The 18661-nt window shown below is 64.3% G+C and overlaps 3 protein-coding genes across 4 annotated transcripts in view; 2 read left to right on the forward strand and 1 right to left on the reverse strand.

The window, feature by feature from the left end:
- NSD2 (nuclear receptor binding SET domain protein 2) overlaps positions 1 to 2970 on the reverse strand; it is a 75191-nt gene extending 72221 nt beyond the window's left edge. Inside the window, exons 1-2 of the mRNA XM_058670397.1 lie at positions 2561 to 2970; positions 228 to 372 (exon numbers count right to left, since the gene is read on the reverse strand). Coding sequence (XP_058526380.1) covers positions 228 to 372; positions 2561 to 2970 — 555 coding nt within the window. The remainder of the gene's footprint in view (positions 1 to 227; positions 373 to 2560) is intronic.
- LOC101522611 (spondin-2) overlaps positions 349 to 18661 on the forward strand; it is a 233880-nt gene continuing 215567 nt past the window's right edge. The window contains exon 1 of the mRNA XM_058670366.1: positions 349 to 353. The gene's annotated coding sequence lies outside the window, so the exon portion shown is untranslated. The remainder of the gene's footprint in view (positions 354 to 18661) is intronic.
- Positions 2791 to 16683, forward strand: LETM1 (leucine zipper and EF-hand containing transmembrane protein 1). Of its 2 annotated transcripts, none has more exons than XM_058670358.1 (14): positions 2791 to 3032; positions 4960 to 5020; positions 6132 to 6582; positions 7622 to 7765; positions 7899 to 8036; positions 8835 to 9038; positions 10838 to 10957; positions 12401 to 12532; positions 12799 to 12951; positions 13155 to 13286; positions 14886 to 15020; positions 15190 to 15377; positions 15773 to 15911; positions 16398 to 16683. In XM_058670358.1, the coding sequence occupies exons 1-14, from the start codon at positions 2969 to 2971 to the stop codon at positions 16536 to 16538; spliced, it is 2202 nt and encodes a 733-aa protein (XP_058526341.1). In that variant the 5' UTR covers positions 2791 to 2968; the 3' UTR covers positions 16539 to 16683. The 2 variants fall into 2 exon arrangements, with proteins under 2 accessions (XP_058526341.1, XP_058526342.1); XM_058670359.1 differs by having other exon boundaries at positions 2793 to 3032; positions 13158 to 13286; positions 16398 to 16682.

The raw sequence follows: 18661 nt of genomic DNA on the forward strand, positions 1-18661 counted from the left end.
CCAAACCGGGCTGAGAAGCCCGCGGAGCTGAAGGTGAAGGGTGTGGGGGCCCCAGGCCCCCTCCCGGGCCTCTGTGGCTGCCCTCTCGGGGCTTCGCCGTGGACTTGGCTCCCCCCGGGGACGGCGGCCACCCCCGCGGGCTCCATCCTAGCCTGACCACCTCTGCAAAGACCCTATATCCAAATAACATCACACTCCTCACCCTACCGGGGTTAGGACACGCACACCTCGAGGCAGGCCCCGCCTGGCCCTCGGTGCGGGCAGCCAGGCAACGTTACTGCCCCCGCGGCCAGCGCGGGCCCGGGGGTTAGGGACCCGCGCGCCCCGCCCGTTCCGGCTCCGCCCGCGCCCCGGGGCGCGCGCTCGGGCTCCCTGGGGAGGAAGGCGGGCTGTCTAGGGCCGCGCTGCCCATCCAGGGCAGGGTTTCCGCTGGAGAGAGACTGTTTTGTGTTAAAGGAGTTATTTTTCTCATTATGAAAACAGCAGCAGAAGAAAATTAAAAGTTCCTCTTCCTCCTCCTCCTGGTGCCGGCAGAGAGCCCGTTGGGGATGCTACTTCCGGCCACTCCTCTAGGAGCTGCTGACCACCTGGGGCACCCCCGGCGCCAGAGCCTGACCTGCTTCCCGCCCAGCAGCAGGTGAGGCCTCAAAGCCTTAGGTCCCAGCCACTCCAGCTCCTGCTCCCAGCCTGGCCCTTGGTGCCAACTGGGTGAACCGGCAAATGGAAATCCATCCCCGTTTCTGTAACTACCTTTCAAATAAATAAATCTTCCAAAAAAAAGTGCAAACGTTTTATTGTAGTAGTTTTACAATGACTTAAAATTTGCAAGATGGGGCACAGCACGATGGTGCAATGACTCAATGGCCAAATCCTCACCTGGCAAGCCCCAGCATCTCACATGGACGCCAGTTTGGGCCCTAGCGGCTCCACTCCCCATCCAGCTCCCTGCCTGTGGCCTGGGAAAGCAGTGAGGACGGCCCAAAGAATTGGGACCCTGCGCCTGCGTGGGAGACCTGGAAGAAGCTCCTGGCTCCTGGCTTCGGATCGGCTCAGCTCTGGCCTTGCAGCCACTTGGGGAGTGAACCAGCAGACAGATCTGTATTTGTCTCTTCTTCTTTCTGTAAATCTGACTTTCCAGTAAAAATAAGTAAATCTTTTTTTTTTTAAAGTGGCAAGATGTCAGAGGCCCCCCATGTGGCCCAGACACCAGGAGCCAGGCCACAAGGTGGACAGCGTCCTAGGGCTGCCTGTCCTCCACAGAAGCCTGGCTCCAATCAGCTGTGGGGTTGGGAGGGACCCACGGCCAACATGGGTTATATCCTGGGGTGAGTGCGTGGGGCCAAGGATGAGGGCTCCATCTCGCCTCCCACACCTGGCCACAGCTCACAAGGCATGAGGAACTGGGGCTCCTGCACCCATAGGGAGACCCACAGGGGAGCCCTGGCTCCTTTATTCTGCCTGTCACAGGCCCAGCTACTGTGGCCATCGGGCGACCTGTGGGTGGGGGATCTTGCCACTGTCATCTTTACCTCTGCCTTTCAAATCAATAAATCCTAGAAGAAAAGGGAACAGCTTGTGATATTCAAACCACAGAAGACAGCCACTGACCAGGGCTTTAGGGGGCCAGGTGTCTGCATGCTTTTTAATAAGATTCACTGTTTATTTGAAAGGCAGGAAGAGACGGCTACCTCTCCCCTTCTTATTCATGTCCCAATGCCTGCAGCATCCAGGGCTGGGCCAGCCTAAAGCCAGCAGGCCTGAACTCTGCCCAGGGTCTCCCACGCAAGTGGCAGGAACTTTAGCACCTGAGCCACCATCCAAGGTCTCCCACCACACCCCCCGACAGGTGCACCAGCAGGACCTGGCAGCGTGGTGCAAGCAGGCCTTCTGGCATGGGCTCCAGTGTCTCCCGGGGGGTCTACTGGCTGGCAGCGCACCAGCGTGGGATTCCCAAGCAGCCCACCCCAGTGCCCCCCACGAGGCCTGCCACCAGACTTTCATTGCTTCCAACTGGAAACGCATACACTGGCTCATCGGGAAACCCACAAGAAACCATCTCCAACTAATCCTAACCCTGAAATATGAATTTCTCTCATTTCTGCCCCGGCTGCATCCCTCTCCGTCCCACGCAGCGCACTTGACCACTCTGGCCCCAGTCCCGGCCCTGTCTACACTGGCGCTGACCCTGCCTGCCGTGCCCCTCTGCCAAGTGGACACGGTCACCTCCCAGCCCGACTCCCAATGTTCCACAGGGAGACGCCGCACCGCGACACCAGGCACACGTGCGACCTACTGGGCCAGAGTCGTGTGCTGGGGGAGTTGGGCCGCCAGGCAGAGTCCAGATTCACACCGGGGAACGAGAGAGTCGCGGAGCGAGCGAGGGACAAGGGTTCCCGAGGCGGGGTCCGAGGGCGCCCCCAGCCACCTCTGCCAAGGCCAGCGCACCTTACGGAGGAAGGTGGGGCCCAGCGGCCGTGCAGGCAACCCTGAAGCAGCCCGGCCCGGCCCTGGGAGCGGGCGAGCCCACACGGCCTGTCCTGCGGACCCAGCAGCCGCTCACGACTCCGCGGCCTCCGCACCGTCGGGATCCGCCTGAACGCGGGGCTCGAACCCGCGAGCTCCGCCGCCGCCGCTGCCGCCGCTGCCACAGAGCATGCACGGGCGGCTGGTTGAGAGGGGCGGGCGACGGGAACCTCGAGGTGCACGCCGGGACCTGTAGTCCGCAGGCCGGCCGCCCGGGGCCCGCCGGGACTTGCAGTCCGCAGGCCGGCCGCCCGGGGCCCGCCCCTCACCTGCCGGCCGCCGGCACCGGAGGCCCAATGGGAGCGGCCTTCGGGCCGCCGGCTCCGCCCCGCCTCTCGGCCGTCCGCGCCGCTGCATGGCCGCCGCCGGGTCCCGGAGCTGAGCGCCGCCCGAGCAGGAGCACCGGGAAGCCGCCGCAGCGCACCCGACAGGCGCGGCCGGGCGCATGGCGTCCATCTTATTGAGGAGCTGCCGCGGCCGGGCGCCATCCCGCGCCGCCGGCCCGAGGGGTGAGCGCGGGGCCGGGAGCGCCGGGAGGACCGGGAGGGCCGGGGCGGCGTGCGGGCGGCGGGGCGCGGCCTCGCCTGGGCCGCCGGCTCCCCGGCCCGCACCGACGGCGGGAGTGAGGGCCGCGGACGCGGGGCGGTGCGGGCCCGGAGCTGCCGCGGCCGCCTCGTGCGTGTGCGCGCCCGGCGCGCCGGCTTCCGGGGAGGCTGTCCGGGTCGGCACCGTGCGCGCCCGTCCGGCGGGCAGCCGGCTCCTGGTGACCTTGGCAGGCTGAAGGGCAGCAGGGCCTCGGGCTGCCGTGGGGCTGGGGGTGCTGCGGGGCTGGGTGGCGGGCGGGCGCCCGCAGGCGCGAGCAGGGACCGGGTGGCAGGCGCCGGCCCAGGCTGACCCCACCCCTGGCCTGAGCTGCCTGCGGGGCAGGGCCAGGAGGAACTGAGTCAGGGCGGGTGAGCTGCCCTCCGACCCGCAGGGAGGGCCCTGCTCGGGCAGCTCGGTCTGCTGGCGGGGGGCCAGGCAGGTGCGGTAGGGTACACGGGCTCTCGGTCTTTGTCCCTTGCTGGCGCAGAGCGGGGCGCGGCTGGCTACCCCCAGGTGTGGCAGGCTGAGGGAAGGGGTGGGCCTGGGGGAGTGCCCGGGCTGGCTGCCAGCCCGTGCCCCTCACAGCCCGTGGGGAGGAAGCGCGCTGCGGGTGCTCCCTGTCACCCAACCCCAGCTGGAGCTGAGCCCATTTGAGGCCAGGAGCTTCTTCCCCTGCTCCCACACGGGTGCAGGGTCCCAAGGCTTTGGGCCGTCCTCCCCTGCCTTCCCAGGCCACAATGCAGGTCTGTGGGTGGCACCAGTGTGGGCACTTGGATGGGCTCAGGAAGTGTTTATCCCAGTTAGAGAGTTCGTTGAAGCTTGGGAAGGCACAAGAGACCACCCCTGGGATGCCTGGGCATCTGCAGGCAGAGCCCTCAGGGGGGCTTTGGGGGGTCCTTGGGTGGTTAGGAGGGGATACAGGGAGCTGAGAAAGTCCACTGCCTCAGGTGGTAGGAGAGGAGCGCTGAAGGAGCAGGCTGGCCCAGGCTGGGCGGGTGGGATGGACTGTGCAGGAGCGGGGGGCGGTCCTGCCCTGCAGGTAGGGCTATGGTGCCTCTGACTGTGACTTCCATGTAACCCTAGTGAGAATGTAGCTCTACAGATGTGAGCTTCCCCAGCTCCCGCCCCCCGCCAGGCCGTCCATCCATCCCGCAGCTCTCCTCACTGCCAGCCATCTCTCCTGGACATGGTACCTTGACCCCTTAACAGAGACTGGCTGCAAGTGCTCATGGGATTGGAGCAAGTTGAGCAAAACATGGGACTCCTGCAGGTGGGCCACACGGCTTCCTCCTGGCTGGCTGTGCAGCCTCCCCCGGCCATGGAGTCCCAGTTGCCACCGACCCTCAGCCTCCCTTGTCTGCAACCTGACTGCCCGACCTGAGTCAGCTGAAGTCCATGGGGAGAGGTCCCACCCAGAGGGGTCCTTCAGGGGCCCACATCCCGCTCAGGGTGCACAGAGCCAGGGACTGCCTGAGGAGCCCCTTGGTGCTCCAGTGCCCCCTGACACTCGAGCAGCCCCTTAGCAACGCTCTGAAACCTGCTATAGGCAAGGCCGCCAGCAACTTGGCCACCTGGAGTCCACACAAGGGCTGTGAAGACTTGGTCTGTCCTGAAGGCGGAGGGACCGTCCCCCTGCTGGCCTGCTCCTCGTGCCTGCAACAGCCAGGGCCGGGCCCTCCACCGGATGCCCCCATGGGTGCACTCAGGCCATGCGCCGCCATTGGCCGTGTGACTCACAGGGAGCTGGAACTCCGACACCCTCCCGTGTGGGATGCCAACGTTGCGAACTGTGGTTTAACCCTCCATACCAAATGGCAGGTGGGGACTGACTGGCCTCTCTGTCTGTCACAGGTGGCCTCATGGGCCGTGCCTGCCTCAGCTGTCCCAGCGCCGTGGGGCTGGTGAACTGCGCGTGAGTACGCAGTGCCTAGGGCAGGGATGGGGGGTGCGGGCAGGCTGCCCCTCGGCCGTTTGGGGTCCTTGTTTGGTTTCGGAAGCTGCAGCCCCACGTGCCCGTCAGTCCGCGGGCCATTCACCTGGAGTGCCTTGATAGCAGCGCTGTCAGCACACTTGCCTTTGTCTGCAGGGCAGAGAGACCTTCCGTCATTTTGTCACTTGCCTATAACAGTCAGCACCGGCACCCCCATCCACCACCACAGGACCTGAGTGCTGGGGCTGCCACCAGCACGCCCCCCTAGCGTGGGCCCCCATGGAGGGTCCCTCCGCCGGCCCCGGGGGGACCTTTTCAGGATGTCATGTGCCTCCTGAGGCAGGTGGAACAGCCTGAGCTAAAACCCAGGAGCGTGCCCAGCCGCTGCCTGCAGTCCCAGCCTCCACATCCCGGTGAGCTTGTGAACTGACTGCCTGCTCCACACCTGGAATGCAGGGGAGGACGGCTCCTGCTGCGGCCCCAGCGCCCATGGGAGACCCGGTGGCGCTCCGGACTCCTGGCCACAGCCTCGCCCTGCTCATTGCAGCCATTCTGAGAGTGGGTGCAAGATATGTTTGCTCTCACACAGCCCACTAGCTGCCTTTCAGATATATAAAGTTTTGAAAAAGGAAAGAAAGAAACTCCCAAAAGTAGGAGCTGAGCCTACTAGAGAGTGCCTGAGCAGGGCACTGGGAGCGGCAGCGGGGCCAAGGACGGAGCGCAGGTAGCTGGAGGCTGAACCGGGGCCTCCCAGAGCCGTGTGGACTCTGAGCCTTGCCCATGTCGCAGTGCGGGGCTGGGGAGAGCAGGGGCAGCCAGAGGGGCTCAGGCCAGCTGTGGCAGAGCTGGGGTGGGTCCTGGCTGTGCTGTGTCTTCCACAGTCAGCAGTGTGCGGGGCTGAGTCAGCCAGGCCAGAGTGCAGGAGTCAGGCTGGCCATTGCATCCGCGTCCACCTGTGACCGGTGGGGCCCCTACACTCCTCTGGGGGATCCCAGGAGGAGGGAGGGCACCTGTGTGTGGCTGTGGCGCGGCTGGCATTTGGTGCTGAGCAGGGAGGCAGGCCGGCCCCTCACTGCCGCTTTCCTTCTCCAAGGAATGTTCCGTGGGGCTGCTGTGCGCTGGCCCACCCCTCACACCTTCCCCTCCGAGGCGAGCACCTCGGCCCGTGGACTCCGCAGCTCTGGCCACCGGGCACGGTGGGCAGGGCTCTGTGGGCGCCGGCCGCGGCAGGCTCCCTGGTGGTGGGACCCTGGCACCTGGCGGTGCGCGCCTGGCACTCCTCGCGTCCCCTGGCTGAGGACTCAGTGGTGGAGAAATCGCTCAAGTCCCTGAAGGACAAGAACAAGAAGCTGGAGGAGGGCGGGCCTGTGTACAGCCCCCCGACGCCCGTGCTGGAGAGGAAGTCCCTGGGACAGAAGGTGCTGGACGAGCTGAAACACTACTACCACGGCTTCCGCCTGCTCTGGATCGACACCAAGATCGCAGCGCGCATGCTCTGGCGCGTCCTGCACGGCCACACGCTCTCTCGCCGGGAGCGCAGGCAGGTACGGGCGCCTCCTGCACCCAGATCCGAGGCCTGCGGCTTTGGGTAAAGGACGCGTTGATGATGGAACGGTGACTGCGCCGCCCAATATGCCACCAGGCCCTGGGGGCCGGTGTCGTCCCTGCCCCATGTCCTCCTGGCGCCCGGGCCTTGATGTGGGGTGACAGGGCCCTGAGTGTGAGTCCGGGTCTGTTTGAGTTATGTTTACCTGGTAGTTTGCCTGGTCTTTTTTTGAAGTTTTATTTATGTGAAAGGCAGTGGTACAGAGAGAGAAAGAGAGCCTCCATCCGCTGCCTCACTCCCCAGAGCTGCACTAGCAAGGGCTGGGCCAGGCCACAGCTGGAGCTTCGTCCCTGTCTCCTGGATGACTGGCAGGGCCCAGGTGCTCGAGCTGTTCTGTGCTGCTTTCCCACGCGCCTTAGCAGGGAGCTGAATCGAAACTGCAGGCAGCAGCTTTCCATGCTGTGCCACAACATGTATCTCCTCCATGCTCCTGTTCCCCAGCCCTTGGCCACAGGCTTCGGAGCCCCCAGCAGTGGCAGGTGGGCAGGGTGTTGGGCTGGGGTGCCTGGCCCCGTGTCGAGAGCTGGCTTCTCACCCCAGCCCCCAGCTGTTGTGCACCGCAGGAGGAGCCTGGTGACAGCGTTTAAGTGCTGTCTGCCGCCCACAGGAGACCTGGGTGGAATCCTCAGCCCGGCCACTGTGGGCTGCGGACTGATACCCACTGCAGCCCCGGCATCCCGTGAGGGCACTGGTTCAAGTCCCACGGCTCCACTTCTGACCCAGCTCCCTGCTGAGGCACCTGGGAAGGCAGTAGAAGATGGCGTCAGTGCTTGGGTCGCTGCAGCCACAGTGCAGGCCTGGCCTCTGGCTGCTAGCTCTGGCCTGCCTCAGCCCTGGCTCCTGCAGTCACTTGGGGATGGAGGGCTGACCCCATAATAATGAAGAAAAGCCAGTGGATCGGTGTGTGCCTGCAGAGCGCGGGGAGCAGCGCCAGCCCCGAGGCCTGCTCGCCCACACTGCCGCCCTCCGCCCTGCAGTTCCTCCGCATCTGCGCAGACCTCTTCCGCCTGGTACCCTTCCTGGTCTTCGTGGTGGTGCCCTTCATGGAGTTCCTGCTGCCTGTGGCCGTGAAACTCTTCCCCAATATGCTGCCATCCACATTTGAGACCCAGTCCATCAAGGTGAGTGGGGGTGGGGCTGACGCCGCGGGGCAGGGGTGCTCCCGCAGCTGCTGCTGGCGGGATCAGCTCAGCAGCAGCACGTGAGGAGCACAGGGCTGCCGTGGCCAGCAGTCCCTGTCCTGTTGCCCCGCAGGAAGAGAGGCTGAAGAAGGAGCTGCGGGTGAAGCTGGAGCTGGCCAAGTTCCTGCAGGACACCATCGAGGAGATGGCGCTGAAGAACAAGGCAGCCAAAGGCAGCGCCGCCAAAGACTTCTCGGCCTTCTTCCAGAAGGTGCTGTGGGTCCTCTGCGCATCTTCCCACTTCCCCTTCTGCCAGCAGCTGCTGCCTAGGGGTGACGGGGAGCCCGCCTTTGCCAAGACCCGAGATGGCTACCCCTGGTGGCTCGGCAGCAACCAGGAGGGGAGAGGGCTAGCAGAGAAGTCTCGAGACCGCTATGGCCGCTGGGCTCCTCTGCGGGTCCAGAGGGGCTGGTGGGGCCTGGGCTATGGTGGGGAGGGGGCTGTGTCACTCTATAGTTAGAAGACAGATCCACTCTCTGAGCGATGGCTGTGGTGCTGGCCGCAGCCCCGGCCTCCAGCAGAAGAAGGCAAATCATTTAACAGCCCCGGAGCCCAGGGGGCTGCCGTCTGGGGCCACCTCCCGAGGCAGACACCTTCCTGCCACCATGGCGGCTGCGTGCAGCAGCTGCTGGTACCCAGTGCATGGCTGAGCCCTCGGGGGACAGGTGCTCCTTTCTCTGACCTCTGCTGTGGCCCATCTGGCCCACGTGGACACCGTGTGGCTTGTTCGTGAGTGGGAGGAAGCAGTAACGCTTACCAGCCCCCCCAGCTCCCCCCTTTTCCTGGGGGGCAGTAGGCCGGAGCTTGAGCTGGCTGGCCACTCAGCGGCCGTGTCCTGCAGACCCTCACAGGTGCAGCTGCCAGCTTGCCCCCTGCGGAATAGCTGGGAACCCCCCGCCGCCCCGAGGCAGTTTTAGTTCTCGCTGTGCAGTCGGGGGTGGGAGGGAGCCCAGGGCCCTCTGATTGTCCCCGCAGGTGTGGGTTAACCCTGGGCCTGTTGCTTCTGTAGATCCGGGAGACCGGGGAGAGGCCCAGCAACGAGGAGATCATGCGTTTTTCCAAGCTCTTCGAGGACGAGCTGACGCTGGACAACCTGACGCGGCCGCAGCTCGTGGCGCTGTGCAAGCTGCTGGAGCTGCAGTCCATCGGCACCAACAACTTCCTGCGCTTCCAGCTCACCATGCGGCTGCGCTCCATCAAGGCTGACGACAAGGTGCGGCAGAGAGGGTACGGGGCAGCACAGGCAACCTTGGTATGGCCGTGACACAAACCCTTCAAAACAATGATGTGAGGCGGGCAGCAAGCGATCACCCGTGGGTGCCGGCACGGGGCGTGGGTGGGGAGGTGCCACAGGGATGGTCAGCTTCCCTGGCTTGCTGCAGACGCCCCCTGCGGGCAGCAGGCACTGGCCTCTCCCCTGCCCACACGGCACCCGGAGATCGGCCAGCAGATGGAATCTCAGACGTCCAAGTCAATATGAAAATGATGGTTAAAGTGCAGAAGACAACGTGAAGGCCAGAGAGAAGCAGGGCCAGGGGCCTAAGGGATGAGCTGCCCGCTCAGAGCCGTGCCAGGAGGAGGGCCAGGGAGCTGCCACACCCGACGGGCCCACCCCAGGGAGGGCCTGGCGCTTCCCTGACCACATGGCAATGCTGAGGGCTGTAAGGACATGCTCCCAGACTACGGGGCCGGGGGACTGTCCTCCCTCTGTCGCTGATGCGAGCCCAGTGGCTGAGGCCAAGTGAGAGCTTGGTGCAGTTCTGGGTGAGCAAGAGGTACCCCAAGAGCCTAGGGTCTATCGGCAGAATCCTTCTCTTCCCTTGGAGTACTGCACAGGAGACAAAGGACAGCAGCGTGGCTGCTTCGGGTTTGATTTGGGGGAAATGGTTTATTTCTTTAAAAGGCAGAATTCCAGGCCAGGAGATGGGGAGACAGACAGGTCTTTCATCCGCTGACCTACTCGCCAAGTGGCTGGGGCTGTGCTAGTCCAGGGAGCCAGGAGCCAGGAGCTTCTTCCAGGTCTCCCCCATAGGTGCAGCGGTCCATCCCCTGCTGCTTTCCCAGGCCATTAGGGAGCTAGATCAGAAGTGGAGCAGCTGGGATTCGAACTGGCTTCCACACGGGCTGCCAGCATTTCAGGCAATGGCTTAACAACTATGCCACAGAACCAGGCCCTGCAGCCTTGGCCTTTTTTTTTTTTTTTTTTTTTTTTTGAAAGATTTATTATAATTGAAAAGTCAGATATATGAAGAGGAGAGACAGAGAGGAAGATCCTCTGTCCACTGATTCACTCCCCAAGCAGCTGCTACAGCCGGAGCTGAGCTGACCTGAAGCCAGGAGCCAGGAGCTTCTTCTGCGTCTTCCACACGGGTGCAGGGTCCCAAGGCTTTGGGCCGTCCTTGACTCCTTTCCCAGGACACAAGCAGGCAGCTGGGTGGGAAGCAGGGCCGCCGAGATTAGAACTGGCAACCATATGGGATCCCAGCGCACACAAGGCGAGGACCTTAGTCACTACGCTATTGCACCGGACCCATGCAGCCTCGTTCTTAATGTGCAAACTGGAAATCCCAGGTGTCCTTCCCTGGGGACAGCTGCTACTGGACATGCCGTGGGGCTGGCTCTGTTGTCCTACACCACTGCAGTGGGTGCCTCCGAGGGCCCCACCCTCCGAGGGTGCAGCCACGCGTTGTGCGACTCTGGGTTCTAACCCTGAGGACCGGCAGAGGCTGCCCTCTGTCCCAGGGATAGTGCTGCCACTTGGAGGTGCCCGGCTCCCCCACAGTGGCCTGTCCACTGCTGTCTCCTCACCTGCCGCTCCTGGGAGTCTCCTAAGGCACAGAGGAGGCCACCGTGGATATGAGGCCCAGACGTCCCGTACCAGGGTCACATGGGGCTCCTCTCGGGCTGGCAGGGCTCTGGCAGGGGATGGGGGCCGTGTCTCCCACTTGTGCCTGCCCGCAGCCCCGCCCTTCTGGCGGTCTGGCAGTGACACCAGCTGGTTCTGTGTTGCAGCTCATTGCGCAGGAGGGGGTGGACAGTCTCACGGTGAAGGAGCTGCAGGCAGCGTGCCGGGCCCGGGGCATGCGGGCTCTCGGCGTCACCGAAGACCGGCTGAGGGACCAGCTGAGGCAGGTGAGTGGCCAGGCCCCCCGGCCCTCCCTCCTTGGCTGACAGGGCCCTTACGGTTTCTCTGCTGCCCCAGGTTGGTCTAAAGGCTCCGGTGAGGCAGGGGTTGGTGTCCCTGGAGGTCCAGGCAGGGGCCCAGTTGGGAGCCGCCCGCTGGCTCAGCACCCTTGGAGCAGGGCAGTGCCAGGTGTGTGGCACGGGATTGTGTTGGGGTTGACTGGCATCCATCTACACTGCAAGGCTGCAGGCCTCAGGCCCTTTGTGGCTCGTGTCCTGCATGGGCCGGAACAGCATGTGCACAGAGTGAATGGGACCCCGCAGCACCTCTCCAAGGGGATCCCCAGGTCTGTCTCGGGGTGTCAGCCCCCCAGACGCTGCTGCTGCTCGTGGGCAGGTTTGTGCAGACAGTGCTGAGCACGGTTCCACAGCTGGATTTCCCGCCCCATGTGGACGTGTCCCGCACAGGTGGCCGTGGCGTGTGGGCGCCAGCAGGGGGCACTGCTGTGCTCTGAGGTGTGCCCATTTGAGGACTGTCCTGATGCCAGGAAAGCAGCTTGAGACACGTAGGCCTATGGGAACCCTGTGCCCATTCCCACTCTTGCTGAAGGCACCCAGAGGGCACCTGCCCGTTCCCCAGGGGGAGGTCTCCCAGCGGGCAGCTGTGCCCTGTGAACCCTGGGCAGGGAGGCTGGCGACTAACCTGTGTGCTGTGGCCGAGTTGATGGCCTTCAGGACCCACAGGGCAAACATTGGGGCTTTGTGGGGCTCTGTGTTGTACCTCCTCCCCACAACCAAATCGAAACAGCAGAACAAAGTTCCACAGAGAAAGCCTGGCTCCACCTTACGGGAGATGTGGGAGTCAGGACAGGAAGTGTGTGCTGTGAGTGTGGGGTCAGGACAGGCAGTGTGAGTCCGTGAGTGTGGGGTCTGGACAGGAAGTGCGTGTCCGTGAGTGTGGGGTCTGGACAGGAAGTGCGTGTCCGTGAGTGTGGGGTCTGGACAGGAAGTGCGTGTCCATGAGTGTGGGGTCGGGGCAGGGAGTGCATGTCCATGAGTGTGGGGTCAGGGCAGGGAAGTGCGTGTCCATGAGTGTGGGGTCTGGACAGGAAGTGTGTGTCCGTGAGTGTGGAGTCTGGACAGGAAGTGCGTGTCCGTGAGTGTGGGGTTGTGGCAGGGAGTGTGTGTCCGTGAGTGTGGGGTTGTGGCAGGGAGTGTGTGTCCGTGAGTGTGGGGTTGGGACAGGGAGTGCGTGTCTGTGAGTGTGGGGTTGTGGCAGGGAGTGTGTGTCTGTGAGTGTGGGGTTGTGGCAGGGAGTGTGTGTCCGTGAGTGTGTGGTTGGGACAGGGAGTGTGTGTCCGTGAGTGTGGGGTTGGGGCAGGGAGTGCGTGTCCGTGAGTGTGGGGTTGGGACAGGAAGTGCGTGTCTGTGAGCCTCCATCTTTGGTTCCAGTGGCTGGACCTGCACCTGCACCAGGAGATCCCCACATCGCTGCTCATCCTGTCCCGAGCCATGTACCTCCCTGACACCCTTTCTCCTGCTGACCAGCTCAAGTCCACACTGCAGACTCTGCCCGAGACTGTGGTATGTGTTGTCACATGTTGGGCCACCGCAGCAGTGCCCCAGGGCTCCTGGCTGTGCTTCTGGTCCCCTGTCTGAGCCTGCTGGGCTGCCTGGAGAGGTGGTGTTGGTGTCTGTGCCTTCTGAGTCTGCACAGATACTGGTAGCCACAGAAGGCCACCCCAGGGTGGTCCAAGGTGGGGCGTCTGGCATGAGCACACTCAGAGGTTGGGGGGGCCTGCACGGGGCAGCTCCCTCTGGGGCTCTCACCGCCCCACTGTCCCTGACAGGCCAAAGAAGCCCAGGTGAAGGCAGCGGAAGTGGAGGGCGAACAGGTGGACAACAAGGCCAAATTGGAGGCCACGCTGCAGGAAGAGGCGGCCATCCGCCAGGAGCACCGCGAGAAGGAGCTGCACGAGGCCGCTCAGGCAGCCGAGGCCACGGTGAGCAGCTCAGCTCAGCTCCCTGCAGGCCTGGGACACAGCCCTGCCACACCCCTGCCTCCTGGTGCCCGCCTGAGAGGTACTGCTCAGACACAGCCATACCCACGGCCTCCGCCTGGGTCCCTGCGCTGTGGCCAGCAGACACGCACCGTATGGGCCCACGCGGGGCTGCCGTGGGCCAGGGATACACTTGTGCCTTTCAGAAGGACACGGCACTGGAAGAAGCAGAAGCTGCCCCTGGACGGCCAGACACAGAGCCTAAGCCGGAGGCCCCGGAGGTGACCCTGCCGTCCGAGGTGCTCAAGGACACGGCCCCTGTGCCGGAAGGCCTGAAGGTGGGTAGGACAGGTGGCCTGGGCTCTGGGTGGTGGCAAGCAGAGCGGCCGGGAGCAGGCAGGCCACTCTCTAGGCACGGGCTCCAGAGCTGATGGTGCCCTGGGGCCGCTGGGCCCATCAGCCCTCCTGGCCGTGTGCACCCTGCTTCCTTCTCCCCTGCAGTGCTCCCTGCCAGCCATGGGCGACAGTGGAAGAGCTCCCAGCCCAGAACCTCCTCCCAAGCGCACCTGGCATTGCCTGCTGGGCCCCTGGGCAGGCAGTGGTCCTGCTGGCTCTGTCCTTGACTCCGGAGCCCTGTGCTGCCATCAGCCACAGGACAACTTGGGGTGCAGTAGACAAAGGAGGGCTAAGCTCCTGAGCCTGGGGCAGCTCCTCTGGGAGTGCTGGGGAGGGCAGGGTTCTCACACACAGGTGGCAGTGCAGGCCAGGAGGGGGTCGCACCAGGGTAGCAGTTCTCTTTTGGGGATCCTGACCAAGGTGGCTCAGAGAAGGTGTGGCCATGCTCTCTTCCAGAAGTCAGCCTGGAAAAGGGGTACAGAGTTGGGGTGGGCCAACTCTGAAAGGTTCTGGAAGGTTCCATGAGAATGGGGCAAGATGTCTGCTGGCCCTGGGACAGCAGATGGATGCTCCAAGAGTTCAGGGTTCAGATGGGCGGGAGACAGTTCTCAGGAAGAATTTATTTGATGATTTGTTGAAGAGCGGAGTGACAGAAGGGTGAGTTCTTGTCCCCTGATTCACACCCACAATGGCCGTGGCACTAGGACTCCAAGTGTCCCATGGGGTGCAGCAGCCCAAGCGCGGGGTGCAGCCTCTCTGCCTTCCCAGGCACGTCGGGGGCAGGGCAGCAGAGCAGCCAGCACTCGGTCATGCCTCAGTCCGTTGCAGCACGGCCCCAGCCCCTGGCCTGCTGAGCACAGGGTGTACTCCTCCATGAGGCTCCCCGAGCCTCCAGCTTGGACCCTACTCCTGCCTGAGGATGCTGAGCGTGTGCGAGCTCTGACATGGCAGGGAAGAGCGCGAAGGGATGGCTCCCCACAGGCTCGGGGGGAGGCTGGCAGTCCTGGGGACCCATTGCAGGGATTGTCAGCAGGCCAGAGAACAGGGCCCTCTGCACTGGGACACACACACACTTCCATCCTCTGGTTCACTCCCCAAATGGCTGCAATGGCTGGAGCTGAGCTGATGCAAAGCCAGGAGCTTCTAGGTGGCCCGTGTGGGTTTGGAGGCCTGAGGACCTGGGGCAGGTACTGCTTTCGCAGGAGCTTGATTGAAAGCGGAGCAGCTGGGACATGAGCGGGTGCCCACCTGGGATACTGGCATCATGGGCTGGCGTGATGTGCTGCATTACAACCCCAGCCCCTCTCCAGTTTTATTTGTAAACTGGACATGGGCACAAGGACCGTGTGATGTGGCTCAGGCGAGCAGCCAGGTCGTTCCTGACTGGCCACCCCGTGGCACCACTGGGACAGGAGTCGGGGGAAGCATGAAACTGTTGCAGCCAGGGCACAGGGTGCAGAGTGCTGGCGGGTTGCAGGCCGGGTGACGGTGGCAGGGCCGGCGGGGGCAGCACTCAGCCTGGTGCCCGCTGACCTTCCCAGGAGGAGGAGATCACCAAGGAGGAGATTGACCTGCTCAGTGACGCCTGCTCCAAGCTGCAGGGGCAGCAGAAGGCGCTCAGCCGCGAGCGGGAGGAGCTGGAGCTGCTCAAGGAGGACGTGCAGGACTACAGTGAGGTGGGTACGAGTGTGCTGGACACGGAAGCTCGGACTCAGCTGCTCTCCTTTCAAAATGTTTGGATTAATAAGTTTGTAGACTTGGAATTAAGAGTTGGCCACCATGAGTGGACATGCTGGGGCAGCACCCCACCACTCCCCTGAGCCCCTGGTGGACCCGTCTCCCCAGGACTTGCAGGAGATCAGGAAGGAGCTCTCCAGGACGGGGGAGGAGAAGTTCGTGGAGGAGTCCAAGGCCAGCCAGCGCCTCTCCAAACGGGTGCGGCAAATGATCGGGCAGATGGACGGCCTGATTGCACAGCTGGAGGCCGGGCCCCAGGCTGGCACAGCGAGCCCCACACAGGGCGCCACCGCAGGGTGAGTGTGGCAGCCATGGCAGCCTCATACCTGGGGTGCCCTCCCTGCACCCCGCACCTGCCTGTTTTCCAAGTGGTCCTCGCAGCTCTGGGCTGTCCTGCCCCCTGCCCTGTCCCCGCAGCCTGCTGGCCCTGGGAACAGGCTGACACAGCGGGCTTCTGCCGGCCCCCGTGCCAGTGGGACAGACTCCCACAGCAAGTCCTGAGCCCAGTGGCTTCTGAATTTGACACTCATCCCAAGAAAAGGGGGAAGGCAGGGAGGACGTGGGAGCCTGAGGCCCTGGGCCAGGGTGGTCGGGAAGGACTGCCAGTGGGGCCGGGGGTGTGACCTGGGCCGCAGGGGGTGGGGCCTGGGCCGCAGGGAGTGGCCCCCTCATTCCGCCCTGCCGCCCCCAGGGAGAACTTCATCAGTGTGGATGAGCTCATCACGGCCATGAAGCAGATCAAGGACATTCCAGAAAGCAAACTGCTCAGGCTGGCCTCAGCCCTGGACGACAACAAGGACGGCAAGGTCAACATTGATGACCTCGTCAAGGTGGGTCCTGCTGCCCGTGACTCAGCAAGATAGCCGTGGGTCCCCCTCGCTTCCGTGTGTGTCCCAGCCCCCAGGCCACACTGGTGGCCGTAACAGGAGCGTGGGTGAGGCTGTTCCTCTGGCTCTGGCACAGCTTCAGGCCCTGGGCCTGGACAGGAGAGGTGAGCACAGTGACATCCCACTGGTCCAGACCAGGGGCACTGACAGCCAGGATGCAGGCTCCGCCCCAGACTCTGGCAGTCCAGGGCCAGGCACTCCTGCCAGGCTCTCTGCTGGGGCGGGCACTCCTGCTGGGGTCTCCCCTGGGGCCGGGCTCCCTGCTGGGGTCTACGCTAGGGCCACGTCGGCAACCTGGGACCTGGGGTGACGTGGGCACGGGGGTGGCAGGGCGGTATCGGACACACACTGGGCTCAGCCCCCCCGAGGGTACAGGACGCGCTGGACGCAGGGACGGCCTCAGAAGGCTCGCCCCTTGCCTGCACGCAGGTGATAGAGCTGGTTGACAAGGAGGACGTGCAGGTCTCCCCTAGCCAGATGGCAGAGATCGCGGCAACCCTGGAGAAGGAGGAGAAGGTGGAGAAGGCCAAAGGGAAGGCCGAGAAGGAGGCAGCAGAAGCCAAGAACTAGGTGCCCTGGTCTGGCCGCGGGCATGTGTGCCTCCACCGTGATCCCCGGAGGGTGGCACATCAGGGCTGGACCACAGACCCCGAGTCAGACCACTGCTCACGTGCGCCATTCCATGAAGCTGCAGCCAGCCCTCCCAGAACCATGGCATCTAGACTCGCCACGCCGCCGGGCCGAGCAGCCCCAGCCCAGCCAGGCTGGACGAGAAGCGCCCCCTCCTCGCTCCTCACCCAGTGTGCCCCGACAGCCAGACGGGCTGGCCTGGGCCCGGACACGGACGCAGTGGCCAAGCCCCAATCCGTCCTCTGCCCCATGTGCTGCGTCTCATCTCGGTGTGGCCTTGGCGCAGTCACTCACTCCCCCCGCCGCAGTCTGGGCCCTGGGAGCCGTCTCCGGGGCTTCTCCGTGCCTGCAGCCACACACTGACCTGCCTGGACCCGTCCCCCACCTCCTGGGTTCTGCCTTCAGGGCTCCCCCTCCCCACGGCTGCAGCGAGCGGCGCAGTCACCAGGAAGGCGAGGGTTGGGGAGCCTTTGGGTTTGGTGGGGGAGGAGGGTTCCTGCCTGCCTTCTCTGGGCTCGCCTGTCCACTCTGGACTCAGGCTGTCCCTGCGCTCTGGGGCGGACATGGCCTTCTCTCCCAGGCCAGCTCCCCCGGGCTGGACTGCCGGTGGCACCAAGTACGTCCAGGCGCTCAGCGTTACAGGAGCCGAGCTCTGGGCCTCGGCTGGCTGTCTCCACACGTGTGGTGCTGCAGTGGGGCTGCTGCTTCTGCCCGTGCCCTGGGCCTTGTGTGTGCCATGCCAGGCTCTGGAGGAGCAGGGGGCTGTCCCTTCCCTGCAGCTCCTGGGGTGGCAGCCCCCTTGTGTGTCCTCCCGTGCCTGTGTCGGTTGGCAGTTTGTGCCTGTCTAGCCTGGGCCCTGTGCTGGTGCCAGCGTGTGGCAGTGGTTTCTAGAATCTGACAGAGTGATTTAATACAAAGTGCCGTGTCTGCGTGTTGCTTCCCGCATCCAGTTTGTCTAGCTCAGTGACCCTGCTCCCTGGTCCTTCCCCCCACACCGGGGACACACAGCACCCCAGCCATCTCCTGCCTGTGGGGTGGGTGGGGCCAGGGGTTCACCCCCAGAAATAGGGGCCTCAGCAACTTATCTACGATAAGGAGCTGGATCAGCCCAGTGGGAGGGTCCCAGCATCTGCCTCCCTCCTCCTGTGGCTCCCTTGGGACACTGCCCCCTGTGACCCAGGAGCCCTCACTGCTGGGGACACCTGTGAGCTCTGCCCACACCCCCCTGGCCATTGTGTGCATGCCCTCGGGTCAGGGAAATGGGTCACACAGGCCTGAAGGGGTGAGGGTCCTGGGCTGAGGCCTGCTCACTCTCCAGGACCCCACGATGCAAGGGCCAGTGGCCATCCAAGCCAGAGGCCTGCGGTGAGTCTGGAGGCAGCCACGCCTGGCTTTGCACGGGGTTACAGGGTCTTGGCCTTGTTCCTGCCCTGGCCTCCAGCCAGGGGAATCCAGAATTACCCCATCAGGCCTTCCCCAGGACACACTGGTAGTGGGCTCCCAGCTGCAGGCGGCAAGCACTGCCCCTGGCCCATGCAGGCTCTTTGGTGGTCCCCGATCCCCGGTCCCCATCATTCACACAGCTGTGCTGTCAGGGTCCCACTCGGGGTTCTTAGCAACACCAGACACAGCGGCCTCAGCTCAGCGCCAGGGGGCGCCCAGTCCATGTGCCAAGCCCTGGGCTCTGCCTGCCCACAAGGTGGCAGTGCAGCTGCCCCTCCAGACCTCCCTGTCCTGGCCACTATCAGGTGTTACCACAGCCCCTGGATGCCCAGCATAGTCGGGGGTGGGGGTGTGAGGTACACCCCCCACCGGGCCTTCCACTGCCCCCAGCGTCATGAGCAACACCTACAGCCCAGGGTGAGGCAGCAGAGGGGGTCCAGCTTGGCCCAAGACCCCTCCTCCAAGGGAGCCTCCCAGACTGCTTTGCCCAGCCCTCAGCTCCCCTGCAGCCAAGGGCACCAGCTGTACCTGCCTGGACAGGCCGGGAAGGGTGGAGCCTGTAGGCCCAGGTGTGGCCGCAGCCAAGGGGGCCCAGCGAGGTCACATGGCCCCCTTGCCCC

This window comes from Ochotona princeps, chromosome 11, assembly GCF_030435755.1.
Source record: "Ochotona princeps isolate mOchPri1 chromosome 11, mOchPri1.hap1, whole genome shotgun sequence".
In the NCBI taxonomy this organism is placed as follows: Eukaryota; Metazoa; Chordata; class Mammalia; order Lagomorpha; family Ochotonidae; genus Ochotona; species Ochotona princeps.

Bases quoted from the DNA above. Each gene is read 5' to 3' on its own strand.
- LETM1 (XM_058670358.1), top strand. From the start codon at position 2,969: ATGGCGTCCATCTTATTGAGGAGCTGCCGCGGCCGGGCGCCATCCCGC. The intron at 10,958-12,400 runs GTGAGTGGCCAG...CTTTGGTTCCAG, and splicing joins TGAGGGACCAGCTGAGGCAG to TGGCTGGACCTGCACCTGCA. The intron at 15,378-15,772 runs GTGAGTGTGGCA...TGCCGCCCCCAG, and splicing joins ACACAGGGCGCCACCGCAGG to GGAGAACTTCATCAGTGTGG.